This window comes from Leptodactylus fuscus, chromosome 6, assembly GCF_031893055.1.
Source record: "Leptodactylus fuscus isolate aLepFus1 chromosome 6, aLepFus1.hap2, whole genome shotgun sequence".
NCBI lineage: Eukaryota > Metazoa > Chordata > Amphibia > Anura > Leptodactylidae > Leptodactylus > Leptodactylus fuscus.
The window spans coordinates 86,420,201-86,440,762 of NC_134270.1; the positions used below are offsets into that span (position 1 = coordinate 86,420,201).

The 20,562-nt window shown below is 45.5% G+C and overlaps 1 protein-coding gene across 1 annotated transcript in view; it reads left to right on the forward strand.

The window, feature by feature from the left end:
* Window positions 1-20,562, forward strand: part of NTN5 (netrin 5) — a 94,486-nt gene that overhangs the window by 16,512 nt on the left and 57,412 nt on the right. Inside the window, exon 3 of the mRNA XM_075276790.1 lies at window positions 17,266-17,415. Within this exon, the coding sequence (XP_075132891.1) occupies window positions 17,266-17,415 (150 nt within the window). The remainder of the gene's footprint in view (window positions 1-17,265; window positions 17,416-20,562) is intronic.

Sequence of the window (20,562 nt, forward strand, 5' to 3'; positions counted from 1 at the left end):
AGAATATATGGGGGTTATGTGCACCCACAATTTTTGCTACTGGTATATAGTGCCATTGTCTGACTGGGAATTCAAAGAATATATGGGGGTTACGTGCACCCACAATTTTTGCTACTGCTATACAGTTCCATTGTCTCACTGGGAATTCAAAGAATATATGGGGGTTATGTGCACCCACAATTTTTAATACTGGTATACAGTGCCATTGTCTGACTGGGAATTCAAAGAATATATGGGGGTTATGTGCACCCACAATTTTTACTACTGGTATATAGTGCCATTGTCTGACTGGGAATTCAAAGAATATATGGGGGTTATGTGCACCCACAATTTTTAATACTGGTATACAGTGCCATTGTCTGACTGGGAATTCAAAGAATATATTGGGGTTATGTGCACCCACAATTTTTACTACTGGTATACAGTGCTATTGTCTCACTGGGAATTCAAAGAATATATTGGGGTTATGTGCACCCACAATTTTTACTACTGGTATATAGTGCCATTGTCTGACTGGGAATTCAAAGAATATATGGGGGTTACGTGCACCCACAATTTTTGCTACTGCTATACAGTTCCATTGTCTCACTGGGAATTCAAAGAATATATGGGGGTTATGTGCACCCACAATTTTTAATACTGGTATACAGTGCCATTGTCTGACTGGGAATTCAAAGAATATATGGGGGTTATGTGCACCCACAATTTTTACTACTGGTATATAGTGCCATTGTCTGACTGGGAATTCAAAGAATATATGGGGGTTATGTGCACCCACAATTTTTACTACTGGTATACAGTGCCATTGTCTGACTGGGAATTCAAAGAATATATTGGGGTTACGTGCACCCACAATTTTTACTACTGGTATATAGTGCCATTGTCTGACTGGGAATTCAAAGAATATATGGGGGTTACGTGCACCCACAATTTTTGCTACTGCTATACAGTGCCATTGTCTCACTGGGAATTCAAAGAATATATTGGGGTTATGTGCACCCACAATTTTTACTACTGGTATATAGTGCCATTGTCTGACTGGGAATTCAAAGAATATATGGGGGTTATGTGCACCCACAATTTTTAATACTGGTATACAGTGCCATTGTCTGACTGGGAATTCAAAGAATATATTGGGGTTATGTGCAGCCACAATTTTTACTACTGGTATACAGTGCCATTGTCTCACTGGGAATTCAAAGAATATATTGGGGTTATGTGCAGCCACAATTTTTACTACTGGTATACAGTGCCATTGTCTCACTGGGAATTCAAAGAATATATTGGGGTTATGTGCACCCACAATTTTTACTACTGGTATATAGTGCCATTGTTTGACTGGGAATTCAAAGAATATATGGGGGTTACGTGCACCCACAATTTTTGCTACTGCTATACAGTTCCATTGTCTCACTGGGAATTCAAAGAATATATGGGGGTTATGTGCACCCACAATTTTTACTACTGGTATACAGTGCCATTGTCTGACTGGGAATTCAAAGAATATATGGGGGTTACGTGCACCCACAATTTTTGCTACTGCTATACAGTTCCATTGTCTCACTGGGAATTCAAAGAATATATGGGGGTTATGTGCACCCACAATTTTTACTACTGGTATACAGTGCCATTGTCTGACTGGGAATTCAAAGAATATATTGGGGTTACATGCACCCACAATTTTTACTACTGGTATATAGTGCCATTGTCTGACTGGGAATTCAAAGAATATATGGGGGTTACGTGCACCCACAATTTTTGCTACTGCTATACAGTGCCATTGTCTCACTGGGAATTCAAAGAATATATTGGGGTTATGTGCACCCACAATTTTTACTACTGGTATATAGTGCCATTGTCTGACTGGGAATTCAAAGAATATATTGGGGTTATGTGCACCCACAATTTTTACTACTGGTATACAGTGCCATTGTCTGACTGGGAATTCAAAGAATATATGGGGGTTATGTGCACCCACAATTTTTACTACTGGTATACAGTGCCATTGTCTCACTGGGAATTCAAAGAATATATTGGGGTTATGTGCACCCACAATTTTTACTACTGGTATATAGTGCCATTGTCTGACTGGGAATTCAAAGAATATATGGGGGTTACGTGCACCCACAATTTTTGCTACTGCTATACAGTTCCATTGTCTCACTGGGAATTCAAAGAATATATGGGGGTTATGTGCACCCACAATTTTTAATACTGGTATACAGTGCCATTGTCTGACTGGGAATTCAAAGAATATATGGGGGTTATGTGCACCCACAATTTTTACTACTGGTATATAGTGCCATTGTCTGACTGGGAATTCAAAGAATATATGGGGGTTATGTGCACCCACAATTTTTACTACTGGTATACAGTGCCATTGTCTGACTGGGAATTCAAAGAATATATTGGGGTTATGTGCACCCACAATTTTTACTACTGGTATATAGTGCCATTGTCTGACTGGGAATTCAAAGAATATATGGGGGTTACGTGCACCCACAATTTTTGCTACTGCTATACAGTTCCATTGTCTCACTGGGAATTCAAAGAATATATGGGGGTTATGTGCACCCACAATTTTTACTACTGGTATACAGTGCCATTGTCTGACTGGGAATTCAAAGAATATATGGGGGTTACGTGCACCCACAATTTTTGCTACTGCTATACAGTTCCATTGTCTCACTGGGAATTAAAAGAATATATGGGGGTTATGTGCACCCACAATTTTTAATACTGGTATACAGTGCCATTGTCTGACTGGGAATTCAAAGAATATATTGGGGTTATGTGCACCCACAATTTTTACTACTGGTATACAGTGCCATTGTCTGACTGGGAATTCAAAGAATATATGGGGGTTATGTGCACCCACAATTTTTACTACTGGTATACAGTGCCATTGTCTCACTGGGAATTCAAAGAATATATTGGGGTTATGTGCACCCACAATTTTTACTACTGGTATATAGTGCCATTGTCTGACTGGGAATTCAAAGAATATATGGGGGTTACGTGCACCCACAATTTTTGCTACTGCTATACAGTTCCATTGTCTCACTGGGAATTCAAAAAATATATGGGGGTTATGTGCACCCACAATTTTTAATACTGGTATACAGTGCCATTGTCTGACTGGGAATTCAAAGAATATATGGGGGTTATGTGCACCCACAATTTTTACTACTGGTATATAGTGCCATTGTCTGACTGGGAATTCAAAGAATATATGGGGGTTATGTGCACCCACAATTTTTACTACTGGTATACAGTGCCATTGTCTGACTGGGAATTCAAAGAATATATTGGGGTTATGTGCACCCACAATTTTTACTACTGGTATACAGTGCCATTGTCTGACTGGGAATTCAAAGAATATATGGGGGTTATGTGCACCCACAATTTTTACTACTGGTATACAGTGCCATTGTCTGACTGGGAATTCAAAGAATATATGGGGGTTATGTGCACCCACAATTTTTAATACTGGTATACAGTGCCATTGTCTCACTGGGAATTCCACAAATAATTTGGGGATTCATTCACCCTACATCTCAGGCTCTTGCCATATTCACTCAGGTTGTCAGTGCTGCACCAGCTCGTTCCCAGACAGCTCGGCCCGAAAAACACGTTAGCTATATAGAGGATTTGGACAATGAAGACAACATGTTCTAAATCTAATGTCTGCACCTTCTCCAGAATTAAAATAAAGGCAGCGTTTAACTTTCAAATAGCACTGCACAAAGGAAGAGCTTATCAGCTTGTCTCATGACATGCTACTGAAAAGTTTCATTTGTGTATCTTAATGTAAATATAGTTGTATAAGCTTTTTGGGTTTTAGGCACTGCCAAGTTATTTATTACCACCCGCTCCCTTATAATGATGATGACGCCAAAGTCACTGTGGGTGTTCAGAGCTCACAGCTTTGGGTGACATTTGTCTTGCTCTCTGTCGGTACCAGCTGTCTTTTTGGATACCGTAAAGTTATGTTGACTTTATTAACAGCTATAGAAGCTTTAGCCAGGTTGTGACGGTGTGTAACCCTAACAACACTAAGTGGGATACACATTAATAGTCAGTCTATGTACGCTAAACGTATCACTGAAGTAATTTTTTTTCCCTCTCCCCTAATATAAGAAAGGAACAGACATTAGACCTAGACCGGGGTTCGAGGCTTGAAAAAATCCAGTATTATTTGTTCTTCATGATGTGAAATATGTGTTGAAAAGCAACCCAAGATGAAGTCAGCCATGTGTGCCAGTGTGTTACTTGGCATGCCTTTGCTGGCCCCAACTGTAAGGGTCACTCTCCATTTCCTCCATTTTCCACTCCCCTTCACACCATTTGTGGTGAAGCAATGGGATGCACTGAAGTGCACCCTCTAGCCTCGTGTGGGATAGGGACATCAGATGCCACTCCAACCCCCTCGTCTTCCTCCGCCAGCCAACGGTGCGAAGATGAGAGGAGTGTGCTCTGAATGTTTTCTGCCTAGCAGAGGCTAGTTCTCACTTACGAAAATGGCCCCACTTTGACCTGTATATCAGGCACAATGGTGTAGGTTTCAAAGAAACATGGCACCAACAAGTTGGAAAACGTGGGCCATGCGTGGACCGTGTTTGAGTCTGGCAAGCTCCAGATCTGCTACCAGGTTCCAGCCATTATCACAGGCGCAAAAATGCCAGGCCCCAGGTGTAGCAGGGAAAAAAAAATGCCATCTCAGCCAGGATGGCATCCCTGACCTCGGAGGCACTATGCTGTCTGTCCCCCAAGCTGATCAGTTTCAGCACGGCCTGCTGACATCTCCCCATGCCAGTGTTACAGTGTTTTCCGCTAGTAGCTGGGGTGGAGGTTGCAGCTTCGTAGGGTTTCAGTCTACTCCTGCCATGAATTTTGGCCTGGGAGAGGAGATAGGCCACCCCAGTTTGCACCCGGGGAACAGACTCCACCACATTCACCCTGCCTGTCATTAAAGATAAGCACTGCAGCATCCCTGACCACAGGCGCTTGTCCATGTGTCGGTGGTCAAGTGGACCTTGCAGCAAAGCGCAGAGCTCTGGGCCCAACTGATGTTATGGGACACATGCAGGCGCAAGGCAGAGACAGCACACCAAGAGAACTAGTAACGGCTAGGCCCAGCATAGGGAGGTGCCCCAGCTGCCATCTGCTGACGGAAGGCCTGGGTCTCCAGAAGCATAAACAAACACCAACATCTCCAGGGCCAGCAGTTTATCGATGAGGCTGTTACAGGCTTGGGCATGGGGGTGGGTTGTATTGTACTTCTGCCTGCAATGAAAAGCTTGGGAAATGTGGAGTGGCTGGGAAGAGGCGCATGATGGTGCAGGCCAAAAGGGTGCATGAGGGTGAACTCCCCAATGTGTCAGAGATAGGTGTGTAGGTGTCCTTGCATCATATACTTGCACCATATTTGGCTTTGGAAGTTAATTTTGTGCCAAAAAGTGGTTAAGACAGCGATCCCTCAGCTACTCCCGTTACACTGTCTATTGAAGTTACCATCTGTGGAAGTGGACCACCATTTCTAAGATCCCAAAGGAAGCAGGCAAGAGATGTGCAGTTCAGAAAAAAAGATGAGAAAATAAGTTTAGGCTGTAGAGCACAGAGGGATCGGAGAGGACAGAGCTGGTGTCGGCCAGGTATTCCCACAACATGCGCCTATACTTGTCCCTCCTGGTGACACTAGGCCCCTGAGTGGCAGTAATTTGTCCAGGGGGGCCATTAACGTGTTCCAGACCTAGGAATAAGTCTTCCAACAGGGTAGAGTTTTGCATGCCTTTGCTTCTACCCACTGTTTTTGCTGCTTAGCTTCCCTCCACATCTACTCTGCTTTCACCCCTAAACATCACCCCAGTTTATGCCTTTGCTTCTACCCAGGTTTTTTGTTGATTTAGCTTCCCTCTACATCTACACTGCTTTAGCCCCTAGACATCACCCCTGTCCATGTGGGGTCGGTGGCCTCGTCATCCACCAACTCCTCTTCCAATTGCGCACTGCCCCCTTACTGCAAACCGCACATGACCACAGCTTGCCTTGATGGCAACTGTGTCTCATGATCCCCACTTAGGTCCAGACAAGTCGGTGGCGGGTCCAAAACCCCAAAATTGGAAGGAAATGGCAGATGCTGCAGTATTTCTAACACCTGTTCCTGGTGCTCGGGCCTGGTCTGTGTTGTACCCTGCACCCTGCTTAACGCATCTGCCATATCCGAAGTTGTGCTGAGCGCATGCTAATGTTTCGTGTCCAGTGCAATGGATGGGATGGGATTTCACATAAGTCTGCCACCCATGGCCACTCATGGTTGAGCAACTGAGGGAGTTGACTTTGACGAACCCGAGGGTTTTGGAGTTGGAACTACATCAAAGGTCTGTGCTGCTCACACACTCTGCTCAACACATGATATGTTTAGTGCCAGCAGTGTGGAGACGTCGCACAACAGCCGTTGTTCCAGCAGGTACAGGCGTTGTAGGAGTGCATAGAGGCTAGCAGCGGCAACTATACACTTTAAAAACTATCCGCACAAGCGCCACACTTTCACCAGTAGCTCAGGAACATTGGGGTACCTTTTTCAAAAGATTAGCAGCAATGAGTTAAAAACGTGGCCCAGGCATGGAATATGTTGCAGGCTGCCAAGCTACAGAGCCAATCCCAGGTTACGGCCATTATCACACATGACAACATGCCTGGGCCCAGGTGCAGTGGCAAAAACCACATTGCCGTCTCATCGAGGATGACATGACTCACTTTGTAGGCAGTGTGCTGTCTGGCCCCCAAGCTGATGAGCTTCAGCACGGCCCGCTGACGTCTCCCCACACCAGTGTTGCAGCGTTTCCAGCTCGTAGCTGGGGTCAATTTAACAGCGGAGGAGGGTGGTGTTTCAGCCCTCCTCCCAGGAATGTTGTGTGGGGAGACAAGTCAGGCCACCACATTTTGCGACCCGGTCCACGCCTCAACTACATTCAACCACTGTACCCAAATTGAAAGGTAGCGTCCCTGTCCGCATGCACTTGTCCATTCGTAACTGGTCACATGGAACTTTAGGGCTAAGCGCTGAATTTAGGGACCGCCTCATGTTTGGGGGAAAGTGCTGGTGTGGACGGCACAGTGCGGTGGCGCAGTAGACACTCTGCCCAAAAAGGGCAGAGTGTCCCCCAGCCGGGATTCCAACATCTCCTGGGCCAGATTTCTTGAGATGAGGCCGTTGAAGCCTTGGGCATGTGGGTGGGTTGCGCTGTACTTTAGCATGAAATGAAAGGCTTGGGAGATGGGGAGTTGCTGGGAAGAGCCGCATGATGGCGCGGGCAAAAGGAGAAATGGCAGGAAAAGGTGAGGATAAGGGTGAACTCCCCAAAGTGTCAGAGGCAGATGTGGAGGTGTCCTGGCTCCTGGTCTGGACTGCAGCGCCAGCCCTGTCAACAGTGGAAGAGGCAGTGGCCGCCAGGCCAAACGACGATTATCCTGCGCTTGCTCTCACCCACTGAGCCCAGGGCTTGCCTTCCAAATGATGGCACCCGCAAGAGGTGGTGAGATTCCTCTCCGCAGATCTCCAAACCATCTTGGACTTGCAAATTGCACTAAATTTGTCATGTAACTGACATGTATATGATGAGTCTATCCATTGTCTGTTCATTTTGGTGAAAGTCAGCCTGTCAGCTGACAGACAGCTGTGCTTGTCAGTGATGATGTCACCGGCTGCTTGTACCCCCAGTTTTTGCTGCTTAGCTTGCCTCCACATCCACACTGCTTTTGCCCCTACACATCACCCCTATCCATGCCTGTGCCTCTAGCCATAAGTCTGCCACCCATGGAAACTCATGGTGCAGAAAGTGAGGGAGCTGACTCTGAGGAACCCTTGGGTTTTGTAGCTGGTACTCCATCAAAGGTCTCTGCTGCTCACACACCCTGCTGAACATACGGTATCTAGGGTTAGAGCGTGTGGTGACCTCGCACAACAGTAGGTGCTTCAGGCAGATGTAGGCCTTGCTGGAGTGTATTGCGGCTAGCTCCAGGTACTGTAGACTTGGGAAAGTGGGTGTCCAAGTGCCGCACTTTCACCCTTAGCTCAGCTAATTTGGGGTATGTTTTTAAAAATCATTGCACCACTACATTGAACATGTGGGCCAGGCATGGAACGTGTTGGAGGCTGGCAAGCTCCAGAGCCCTCCAACAAGCTAAAAAAACCTGGCCCCAGGGGCAGCGGGGATAAACAAATTGCCATCTCATCCAGGATGGCATCCCTGACCTCAGAGGCAGTGTGCTGTCCGTCTCCCAAGCTGATGAGCTTCAGCCCAGCCTGCTGACGTCTCCCCACACCAGTGTTGCAGCGTTTTCAGCTCGTAGCTGGGGTCAATCTAACAGCGGAGGAGGAGGAGGGTGGTGTTTCAGCCCTCCTCCCAGGAATGTTTTGTGGGGAAACAAGTCAGGAAAATTCTTGAAATGGGAGAGTTTTGCATCTTTGCCCTTGCTGCCTATGGACATCCCTTTGTCTCTAGCCACCATTTTCCCTGCTTTGCTTGCCTCCACATCCACACTGCTTTTGCCCCTAGACATCACCCCAGTCCATGCCTTAGCTTGTACCCCCAGTTTTTCCTGCTTAGCTTGCCTCCACATCCACACTGATTTTGCCCCTAGACATCACCCCAGTCCATGCCTTAGCTTGTACCCCCAGTTTTTCCTGCTTAGCTTGCCTCCACATCCACACTGCTTTTGCCCCTAGACATCACCCCAGTCCATGCCTTAGCTTGTACCCCCAGTTTTTCCTGCTTAGCTTGCCTCCACATCCACACTGCTTTTGCCCCTAGACATCATCCCTATCCATGCCTCTTCCCCTAGCCATAACTCTGCCACCCCTGGAAACTCATGGTGCAGAAACTTTGGTTGCTGACTTTGAGGAACCCTTGGGTTTTGTAGATGGAACTCCATCAAAGGTCTGTGCAGCTCACACACCCTGCTCAAGATATGGTATTGTAGGGTTTCAGCGTGTGTGAATGACGGACAACAGCCTGTGTTTGGACAGATGTAGGCCTTGCTAGAGTGTTTTTAGGCTAGCAGCGACTCCTGTGCACTTGCAAAAGTGGGCGCACAAGCGCCGCATTTTCAACAGTAGCTTCGGTACATTTGGGTATGTTTTTAAAAAACTTTGCACCACTAGGTTAGACGTGGGCCAAACATGGAACGTGTTGGAGGCTGGCAAGCTCCAGAGCCGCTACCAGGTTCCAGCCATTATCACAGGCGTAAAAATGCCAGGCCCCAGGTGTAGCAGGGAAAAAAAAATGCCATCTCAGCCAGGATGGCATCCCTGACCTCGGAGGCACTGTGCTGTCTGTCCCCCAAGCTGATGAGCTTCAGCACCGCCTGCTGACGTCTCCCCACACCAGTGTTTTAGCGTTTGCCGCTAGTAGCTGTGGTGGAGGTTGCAGCGTCGTAGGGTTTCAGTCTACTCCTGCCATGAATTTTGGCCTGGGAGAGGAGATAGGCCACCCCAGTTTGCACCCGGGGAACAGACTCCACCACATTCACCCTGCCTGTCATTAAAGATAAGCACTGCAGCATCCCTGACCACAGGCGCTTGTCCAAGTGTCGGTGGTCAAGTGGACCTTGCAGCAAAGCGCGGAACTAAGGGCCCACCTGATGTTGAGTGACACGTGCTGGTGCAAGGCGGGGACGCCACACCGGGAGAAGTTGAGACGGCTAGGGACGGCATAGTGAGGTGCCACAGTTGCCATCAGGTCCGGGAAGGCGGGAGTTTCAACAAGCCGGAACGCCAACCTCTCCTGGGCCAGCAGTTTAGCGATGTTGGCGTTCTAGGCTTGCGTGGGTGGGTGGTTAGCGGTGTATTTCTGCCGGCGCTCCAATGTCTGAGAGATGGTGGGTTGTTGTAAAGAAGCGCCTGATGGTGCCTTTGATGGTGCAGGAGAAGGAGATAAGACAGAAACAGGGGAGGATGAGGGAGAAGTCAACAAAGTGGCGGAGGCAGATGAAGTGATGTCCTGGCTCGTCCTCTGGAGTGCATCACCAGCACTGTGAGCAGAGGCAGTGGCATGAACGGCGGGCGACGTTTGTCCTGCCGTTGCTGCCTGCCACTGATTCCATTGCTTGGATTCCAAATGACGGTGCATTGAAGTGGTGGACAGGTTGCTCTTCTCAGGGCCCCTACTCGATTTCGAGAGGCAAATTGTGTAGACGACACTATATCTGTCCTCGGCGCATTCCTTGAAAAAACTCTACACCTTCAAGAAACGTGCCCTCGATGGGGGAGTTTTTCTGGGCTGGGTACAAAAGGGAACATCTTCGGACATTCCGGGTCTGGCCTGGCTTCGGCAAAGCAGCTGACCTCTGCCTCTGGACATGTCTCTGCCTCTAGCTACCCTTTTTGGTGCTGCACCTGCCTCAACATCCACACTACTTTCCCAGCTTGACATCTGCCTTGTCCAGGTGGGGTCGGTGTCCTCGTCGTCCACCACCTCCTCTTCCAACTCCTGTCTCGCCTCCTCCTCCTGCACAATGCGCATGTCAACTGGCTGCCCTGACAGCAACTGCGTCTCATCGTCGTCGATGAGGGTGGGTTGCTGGTCATCCGCCACCAAATCGACCGGAGATGGAATGGAGGAGACTCTAGTGTTTGAGCATCTGGACACAGATACTCGTCTGTTAGGTCCGTGGAATCGCGAAATGGAGGGGCAGGTTGCGGTACAGTCAAAGGAAGGGAGAACAGCTCTGGGGAGCAGGGACAGTTGGGGTTATTGTTCTGGGAAGATTGGGAATTTTGGGTGGAAGGAGGACAAGACTGTTGGGTAAGAGGAGGTAGAGGCTGACTGGCTGGTGGACAATGTGCTTTAAGCGTTATCCGACAGCCATTGCAAGACCTGTTCCTGGTTCTCGGGCCTACTAATCTTTGTACCATTCAGCCTAGTTAATGTGGAACTTTTGTGCAAAGCGCAGAACTTAGGGCCCGCCTGATGTTAAGGGACACACGCTGGTACAAGGCTCAACTCACCCTAAGTGCCAAAAACACTGCTGGTGCAAGGCTCTACTCATGCCAAGGGCCTCAATCTCTGCTGGTAGCTCAGCTTAAGGTCATGTAACTTTGTTTGGAAGGGCTCATGTTAAGGGCTAGAAATGTGAATTTTGGAAGGTCTTACCACATCACACACACACACACACACACTCAAAATGACAGTTAAGGGTGAGGGCTTTTGGAATTCCCATTGCCTATTCCATTTGTGGTTGTCATGGGGAACGTGATTTAAAGGGGTGGTTGTTACTGTTTGTTGAGCTTAAATTGGGGTTTGTGTCCATCCATTTGGGGAGTAAAGAAGGTTTCCAGGTATTTTCCCACTTTGATAGAGGTTTTTTTGAATGTGGAAAGTGTGTAGTTGTTAGGCAGTGATGTTGGGGTAATAGAGGGTCTTTGGTGTGTTAGATGCCCCCAGACATGCTTCCCCTGCTGTCCCAGTGTCATTCCAGAGGTGTTGGCATCATTTCCTGGGGTGTCATAGTGGACTTGGTGACCCTCCAGACACGGATTTGGGTTTCCCCCTTAACGAGTATCTGTTCCCCATAGACTATAATGGGGTTCGAAACCCGTTCGAACACACGAACATTGAGCGGCTGTTCGAATCGAATTTCGAACCTCGAACATTTTAGTGTTCGCTCATCTCTAGTGATCAATATACTGTATATAAATATAACTTGTGAAAATATGCAGGTCATACAACAGAGACCATGTAAATCATGATATAAGTCACTAGAAAAGACCTACACACTATAAATGTCACTAAAAATAACAATGCTTACCACAAAATTTGCCACAATGCAACAAAATTTTCTTGAAATTCTTCGGTTGCACTCAGCCAACAAATATTGATGTTATATTTTCTCTCATACAGATCCTTTTCATCCTCCCAAGTGTAGTTCTCAGGGTCATGGAATTGTTTCCATTTCAGAAGATTTTCTAGCTTTTTCAGCTGGCAGGCCAGCCACATCTTCATCATCCTTTTCCATTTATTTTTATTTCCATTTTTTGCTGATGCTGTACTCCTAAATAACTACCACCACTCAGCGAGATGTCCTTTGGCCAGATCCATCATATTATACCCTGATGTACTTCCGCATGTTGCCACAGCTGCCTAGTGGCTATCACCACTCAGTGTAATTTTTAATACTATAAATATAATTTTTGCTGGTTTCTTTTTCCAAGTGGCTTACAGCCACAAATTTTGTCTCCCAAAAAACTAACAAACCTGTTGCACTTATATGTTATCCAAATCAACTAATATTTTTACCAATCAATTGCTTTTTACAATTTAATTGCAAAGATGAGAGCAAGCACCTTTACTCCCCCCCACCCCCAAAGGGAAATTTTTGGAGAGTTTAATATTAAAATGCAGTACAATGCATACAATCCTACAATGCATTTCAAGCCAGTAGCAACAGATTGCCAAATGTAGTAATCTTAGTATTCATTTGTAAATATCTTCAGCTTTAGGATTCCTAAGTTAAATTATCTTTTGGTTGTTAAACCTGGTATTCTCTTTATGAATTCATTAATCTCTGTGTCTTCAGCTTTACATTTTTAATTTGCATTATTATTCATAATCTATGTTTTACTATCATTTGGTTCTGTGCAATGCGCAGCAAAAATTTTAAAATGTGTTATAATGTATATATTAATAAATATGTAATATTATGTAATAATGTAGCGACAACGGTTTTATAAGAAATTAGAAGGCACAAAAACACATTCTTTTCTTCAATTTTGATAATGAATTTTTAAGGGATTCTATCATTAGAAAATAATGTTTTGAAGTAAAGGCACATTGGAATAGCCTTTAAAAAGGCTATTCTACTACCTGTCATTCTCTTGTGCTCCCTGCAGTTTCTGTAAAAAAATCATTCCCTCTGATATTCAAATTATATTCAGGGAGCACAATGGGCATTCCCACCCCTTAGTGCCTCCTGTTCATTCTACCCCTGCATCTTCTTCTCGCTCTCAGGCTTGTGTAGACATCCAACCTGCACTATTTGCTCTGCCATCTGGGATTTGGGAACAGCCAATTGCATGTGCTCCATCGGCCATTTTGCAGTGGTCTGTTAGTGCAGCGTTGAAAGCATACACAAGGCTGAAGACAAGGAGAAGATGCAGGGGAAGTGAACAGGAGGCACTAAGGGGAGGCGAGCAGTTGATGAGCTGGTGTGTTTGGAGCACAGGGGGCGTTCCCTGAGCATAATTTGCACATCAGAAGAAACACTTTTTACAGAAATGATGGGGAGCAGAAGACAATGAGAGGTAGGAGTAGAATAACCCTTTTAACGGCTATTCCAACGTGCCATTTCTTTCACAATGTGATTTTCTAATGATAGAATTACTTTAAATGCACAAAGGCTGCAGCCACCAAATGATATACCATGATAAGCTATGTTGTTTACAAGTCTTCTATGTATAATATCTACACTACAGTATTTTAAAAGCATGGAAAGCCATGGCCCACTAAAGGGGCTCTATCACTAGGAAAAGTCATTTTTAACTAATCACATCCTTGCATAGCCTTTAGAAATTCTACTTCACACTTACCTTTAGTATGTAGATTGCCTCAGTGGTTTCTGAATAAGTCCGTTTTTATTCATATGCTAATTAGACTGGTGCACGATACATCGTGCACACCTCTCCCTGTTGTTTCCTATTTGAGACTGCTGCTGATGATGATGACTCAGCTTCCTGTTTGCCTCACACACATAGGAGATAATAGGAGAGAGGAGGCTGCTGGGAACTTCCTGAGCTGGCTGTAACCTCATTAGCATATGAATAAAAACGGACTTATTCAGACACCACTGAGGCACTCTACATACTAAAGGTAAGTGTGAAGTAGCATTTCTAAATCCTATGCAAGCATGTGATTAGTTAAAAATGACTTTTCCCAGTGATAGAGCCCCTTTAATAGCAGAGAGTTCCATCTGTTCTTTAGGTTCCACCTCTGCATGCTCTTGGTTTCTTGTTATTTTAAGACTAGCAGGAGGACCCAGCTTCGCACGGGTATATTTATGTTTTTATTTGTGTAGTGGCCCCATAAGAATTGTCCAGTTTTGCATTGGTGTATTTTGTATATTGTTTGTGTGTGTGTGTCCATAAGCATCATGTGATCATGTGTATCTCATTTTGGATATTAGTGAAAAACCAGGGTTCAGTTGTTATGGAGACCTGTAGTGAAGCTATATCGCGCGTATCTAATTCTTTGGCATGTGGAACTGTGTGCAGACATGCATATTTAATCCTGCAGTATGTGGAATTGTGTGTAGATGCGCGTATCTAATCCTGTAGCGTGTTTAACTGTGTGCATTGGTGTGTAAACAATCCTTCGGCATGTGATATTATGTGCAGTGGTGCATATCTAATCCTGCAGCGTATGGCACTGGTTGCAGACGTACGTATCTAATCCTCCGGCATGTGGTATTGTGTGCAGATGCGCGTATCCAATCCTCTGGCATGTGGTACTGTGTGCAGACACATGTATCCAATCCCCCAGCGTGTGGTACAGTGTGCATTGGCGCGTATCCAATCTTCCAGGCATTTGGTATTGTGTGCAGTGGTGTGTATCTAATCCTGTGGCGTGTGAAACTGTGTGCAGACTTGCGTATCTAATCCTCTGGCATGTGGTATTGTGTTAAGACATGTGTATCTAATCCTCTGGTGTGTGATACTGGTGATACTGTGTGCTGACCTGTGTATCTAATCCTCTGACGTGTGGTACTTTGTGCAGACGCGTGTATCTAATCCTCTGGCATGTGGAACTGTGTGTAGATGTGTGTATCTAATCCTGCGGCGTGTAACTGTGTGCATTGGTGCATATCCAATCCTATGGCATGTGGTATTGTGTGCAGTGGTGTGTATCTAATCCTGCGGCATGTGGAACTGTGTACAAAAGTGTGTATCTAATCCTCTGGCATGTGGTACTGTGTGAAGACGCGCGTATCTAATCCTCTAGCGTGTGATACTGTGTGCTGACCTGTGTATCTAATCCCCTGGAGTGTGGTACTTTGTGCAGACGCCTGTATCTAATCCTTTGTCATGTGGAACTGTGTGCAGATGAGTGTATCTAATCCTCTGGTGTGTGATACTGTGTGCTGACCTGTGTATCTAATCCTCTGGCATGTGGTGCTTTGCGCAGACGTGCATAGCTAATCCTCTGGCATGTGGAATTGTGTGTAGATGCATGTATCTAATCCTGCAGCGTGTGGTATTGTGTGCAGTGGCGTGTATCTAATCCTGTGGCATTTGGAACTGTGTGTAGACGTGCATATCTAATCCTTTGGCGTGTGGAATTTTGTTAAGACGTGTGTTTCTAATCCTTTGGCATGTGGAACTGTGTGTAGATGTGCGTATCTAATCCTGTGACGTGTGTAACTGTGTGCATTGGTGTGTATCCAATCCTACGGCGTGTGGTATTGTGTGCAGTGGCGTGTATGTAATCCTGCGGCATGTGGAACTGTGTGCAGACGTGCATATATAATGCTCTGGCGTGTGGTATTGTGTTAAGACGTGTGTATCTAATGCTGCGGCTTGTGATACTGTGTGCAGACGTGCATATCTAATCCTCTAGCAAGTGGTACTGTGTGAAGACGTGCATATCTAATCCTCTGGCGTGTGATACTGTGTGCAGACGTGTGTATCTAATCCTTTAGGTTGTGGAACTGTGTGCAGACATGCATTTTTTATCCTCTGGCATGTGGAACTGTGTACAGACGCGCGTATCTAATCCGTAGGCTTGTGGAATTGTGTACAGACACGCGTATCTAATCTTTCGGCATGTGGTACTTTGTGCAGAAGCATGTATATAATCCTCTGGTGTGTTGAACTGTGTGCAGACGTGCATAGCTAATCCTCTGGCGTGAGATACTGTGTGCTGACCTGTGTATCTAATCCTCCAGCGTGTGGTACTTTGTGCAGATGCGTGTATCTAATCCTCTGGCATGTGGAACTATGTGGAGATGCACGTATCTAATCCTCTTGCATGTGGAACTGTGTGCATTGGTGCGTATCTAATCCTATGGCATGTGGTACTGTGTGCAGACGCGTGTATCTAATCCTCTGGCGTGTGATACTGTGTGCAGACGTGCATATCTAATCCTCTGGCGTGAGATACTGTGTGCTGACCTGTGTATCTAATCCTCCAGCATGTGATACTTTGTGCAGACGCATGTATCTAATCCTATAGCGTGTACTACTTTGTGCAAACACGTGTATCTATTCCTACGGCATGTAGTACTGTGTGTAGACGTGCATATCTAATCCTCTGGCATGTGGAACTGTGTGCAGACGCGTGTATCTAATCCTCTGGCGTGTGATATTGTGTGCTGACCTGTGAATCTAATCCTTCAGCATGTGGTAATTTGTGCAGATGCGTGTACCTAATCCTCTGGCATGTGGAACTGTGTGTAGATGCGCGTATCTAATCCTGTGGAATGTGTAACTGTGTGCATTGGCATGTATCCAATCCTCTGGCATGTGGTACTGTGTGCAGACGCATGTATCCAATCCCCCAGCGTGTGGTACTGTGTGCATTGGCGCATATCCAATCTTCCGACATGTGGTATTGTGTGCAATGGTGCGTATCTAATCCTGTTTTGTGTGGAACTGTGTGCAGACGCGTGTATCTAATCCTCTGGCGTGTGATACTGTGTGCTGATCTGTGTATCTAATCATCTGATGCGTGTATCTCAGCTTGGATATCAGTGTTTTATTGTGCATGTGGAGTGACCGTGTGTGTTGCAGTTGGAATATGAGTGAAAGACTTGCGGGTTTGTATTGGCTAAGGGGGGGGGGGCATTGTGTTGGGAATGCTGTATCTCAGCAACGTCATGTCCAAGTGAGTTGGAGTCTTGACTAATACCTTCCCGGATACCTCAAGTATCTCTGTACCAAATTTGATGAAGATCGGTCCAGTCGTTTGGTCGCGCATAGAGAACAGACAGACAGACAAGAATTCATTTTTATAATATACTGTAGAGAGATTTTGCTCCATTATATTGTGCAACAGAGTACAAAATAGGTTAAAATGCAACGCCTTTGTAGATTACAATAATATATTAAGATTAACAAGCAAAAAACATGAAAAATAGGGGTTATCATATACAGTTCCTTGCTCAAATGATTTTACAATCTATAATGTAAGGGGTATAAACATTATTTGTGTGTTATCTTGGAGAAGTGATGATGTTGTGATTTATAAAATAATAAAACACTTTTATTTTCAGCCTGCCAGTGTCACCCCATTGGAGCAATCAACTCCATGTGCAACCAAACAACAGGCCAATGTCAGTGCAAAACTGGAGTTACTGGTTTAACCTGCAATCGTTGTGCTCAAGGCTACCAACAAAGTCGTTCTGCTCATATGCCTTGTGTCCGTAAGTAATTGGAATCATAGAAAAAGTTCTCACAGTCAGTTTATCAAAACAGTCAAATTTATTTTTATAAAAGGGGTTGTGCAACCCAACTATCTCTTTTTTTCGTGATTGGGCCCCCCTAATTAGGACATTTGCCAATGGCACTCCAGGGACCCCTCCCCCTGGATTCCTGCTGCACCCAAGGAACACCTGCCATCCCTAGATGCCAGAAGCAACCCTAGGACCCCTGCTTCCCCTTCTTAAATTTCAGCAGTACCCCATGGTCCACTGACCCCCTTTAGATGCTCCCAGTATCCAAGGAACACCTGCCAACCTCTCTTTCAATAACAGCAGCACCCAAGGGGCCCTTGCTTTCCCGTTTTCAATACCAGCATCACCCTAGGGAGCCCTGCTGCCCCTCTCTTCTACATGCAGCACCCCAGGAACATCTGTCTCCGCCCCTTTTTTTACCAGCAGCACCCTACGGTCTCTCTGTGTGACACAAAGGGCAGTACTTACCGTTCACTCTCTGCTTCGCCATTCCTCTGCTGCTTTGAGAGTAGTAGGCGCAATATGATGACATCACTCACATCACACCTCGACTAGGAGCAGAGACTTCAGACAGAACAGCAGGGTACCAAGAGAGGTGAGTGTTTGTGTATGTTTGGTTGGTAGAGGAGAGGGACATATTATTATGCAGGGGTAACTGCAGGAGACTTTAATTCCTTACCTGCCAGTCACGTATCTATACGAAATTTATTGGCTGTTAGACCTAGATGTTTAAAACTGTCCAGGTCGCAGCACCAAAAGAATTGCACTAACCAAACACTTACACAACATATACACAAAGTCATCAATAAAATTTACATTTCACCTAATTCCTGTCCTGTCCATACCTAATCTTTATAGAATAAAATATGCCTCCACTGATAACAGTTACACGCTAAAATAATAGCAATAACAATTATTATTAAACATGAACTTATAAATTGCTAACATTTTTATAGGGAGATAGAAAATTATATTTTTATGTAAACTCTTAATTAATTTGCATAAACAAAATTGTTTGGCGCATTTCTGCGATTTTTGCAATTCTTTAACACTCATACCTGTAAATATAGATATGTGCGGTATCAGTGGCATAACTAGGAATGGCGGGGCCCCGTGGCGAACTTTTGACATGCCCCCCCCCCCCCCCCCGACCGACACCGACAACCTCGACCAACCCCCGCGCATTTCTGCGAGTTCTATTATGCCCCATAGTGGCCCCTTAACACAGTATTATCCTCCATAGTGGCCCCTGCACACAATATTATGTCCCTTAGTGGCCCCTACACACAGTATTATACCACATAGTGGCCCCTGCACACAATATTATGTCCCTTAGTGGCCCCTACACACAGTATTATACCACATAGTGGCCCCTGCACACAGTATTATGTCCCTTAGTGGCCCCTACACACAGTATTATCCCCCATAGTGGCCCCTGTACACAGTATTATGTCCCTTAGTGGCCCCTGCACACAGTATTATCCCCCATAGTGGTCCCTGCACACAGTATTATGTCCCTTAGTGGCCCCTGCACACAGTATTATCCCCCATAGTGGCCCCTGCACACAGTATTGTGCCCCATAGTGGCCCTTGCACACAGTACTATGTCCCACTGTGGACACCCATAAACAATTATTATACTCTAGGGTCTTTTCAGACCCCAGAGTATAATAATTGGAGACCCGGGGGAATAAAAACATAAAAAACTACTGTTACTTACCTGTCCCCCGGCTACTACGCGGTCTTCTCCGCTGCCTTCTGCGCTGCTTTCCTTGTTCAATGACGTCGGACGTCACATGACCCGGGACGCAGGCCGGACTCATGTGACGTCAGAGACGTCAGGAAGGAGGCCTGGCAGGATCGTGGAGAGGTAAGTAACAGTGTTTTTTATGTTTCTTACCTCTCCCAGGCCGCCAATCATTATACTTGGGGGTCCTCACATATTGCAGTTTTTTGGAAAGTGCATTTTGTTTGCCTAAAGGGATTGCTTTAGTGGCAAATTTGAGTTTATGTGCAATTTTTGCTTGTAATTTCTGTTTGCTGCAAAGTTGCATGAAGGTGACTGCATATATGAATTATTAAATTGTGTTTTAATATACGGTATGCTGTGAAATCTCAAAAAAGTTAGATTTTGGTGTCACAGTCACTATTTGCTAGGTACAGTATAGATTTTTAACACATTAGTGAATAACAGCAAAATCTTGCTTGTGCTCTGCATGAGAATTCGAGCTCTTCTGGTAGTTGATGTTTGCGGTACATATAGTATATATATATATATATATATATATATACTGCTGCTGGTACTATCACTTTTTTTGTAAGTCACTGATTAATTTCAGCCACATTTAATTCCTGGCAATGCGGCAACAGCAAAACCACAGCCAGGACGGGTGTCACACGTACCCAGGGTCGGACTGGCCCGCCGGGGAATTCCCCGGTGGGCCCCAAGCCTGACTATTAGTTTTATCTAAATGCACTTGTCAGGGACTCGATCGGGATCTTCAGGGGCCCGATCGGGCTCCTGACTGTCCCAAAATGGGCCCCTGTACCAATCGCTGGGAGTGTGTGAGACCATTAGCAGGCATATAGTCTTCTGCTCCCTGCACTGTACACTGCCATCATGTAGCAGGACCCCACACAGATCGGAGTGTACAGGGGGAAGTCTGCCGCTGTAAATGAAGCAGAGCTTTCACCACTGCAAGACAGGATGGAGCTGCACATGAGCCTCCATACCCAGTGCACCCAGCCAAATGTAAGTAAATTTTTTGGGTAAAATATGTATATTTAATGTGTGTATATTTGTGTAAAGTGTCTGATATACTGTGTGAGTTCTGTAAGTTTGTAGATAGGTGTGTGTGTGTGTGTGTGTGTGTGTGTGTGTGTGTGTATGTATGTATATATGTATATGAATGTATGTGTGTAAATGTATGTTATATGTATTAGGCCCGTTTCCCATCTACATTCGGTATTCCTTTTCGGGGAGTCTGCTTGGGGTCCTCCGGAACAGAAACCTATACATATTAAAAAGAGGTGAGCAATGAAACCACTCAGACCCCATAGACAATAATGGGGTCCTTGTGTTTTCCGCGCGGTGTCCACATGAATCACGTGGAGAGA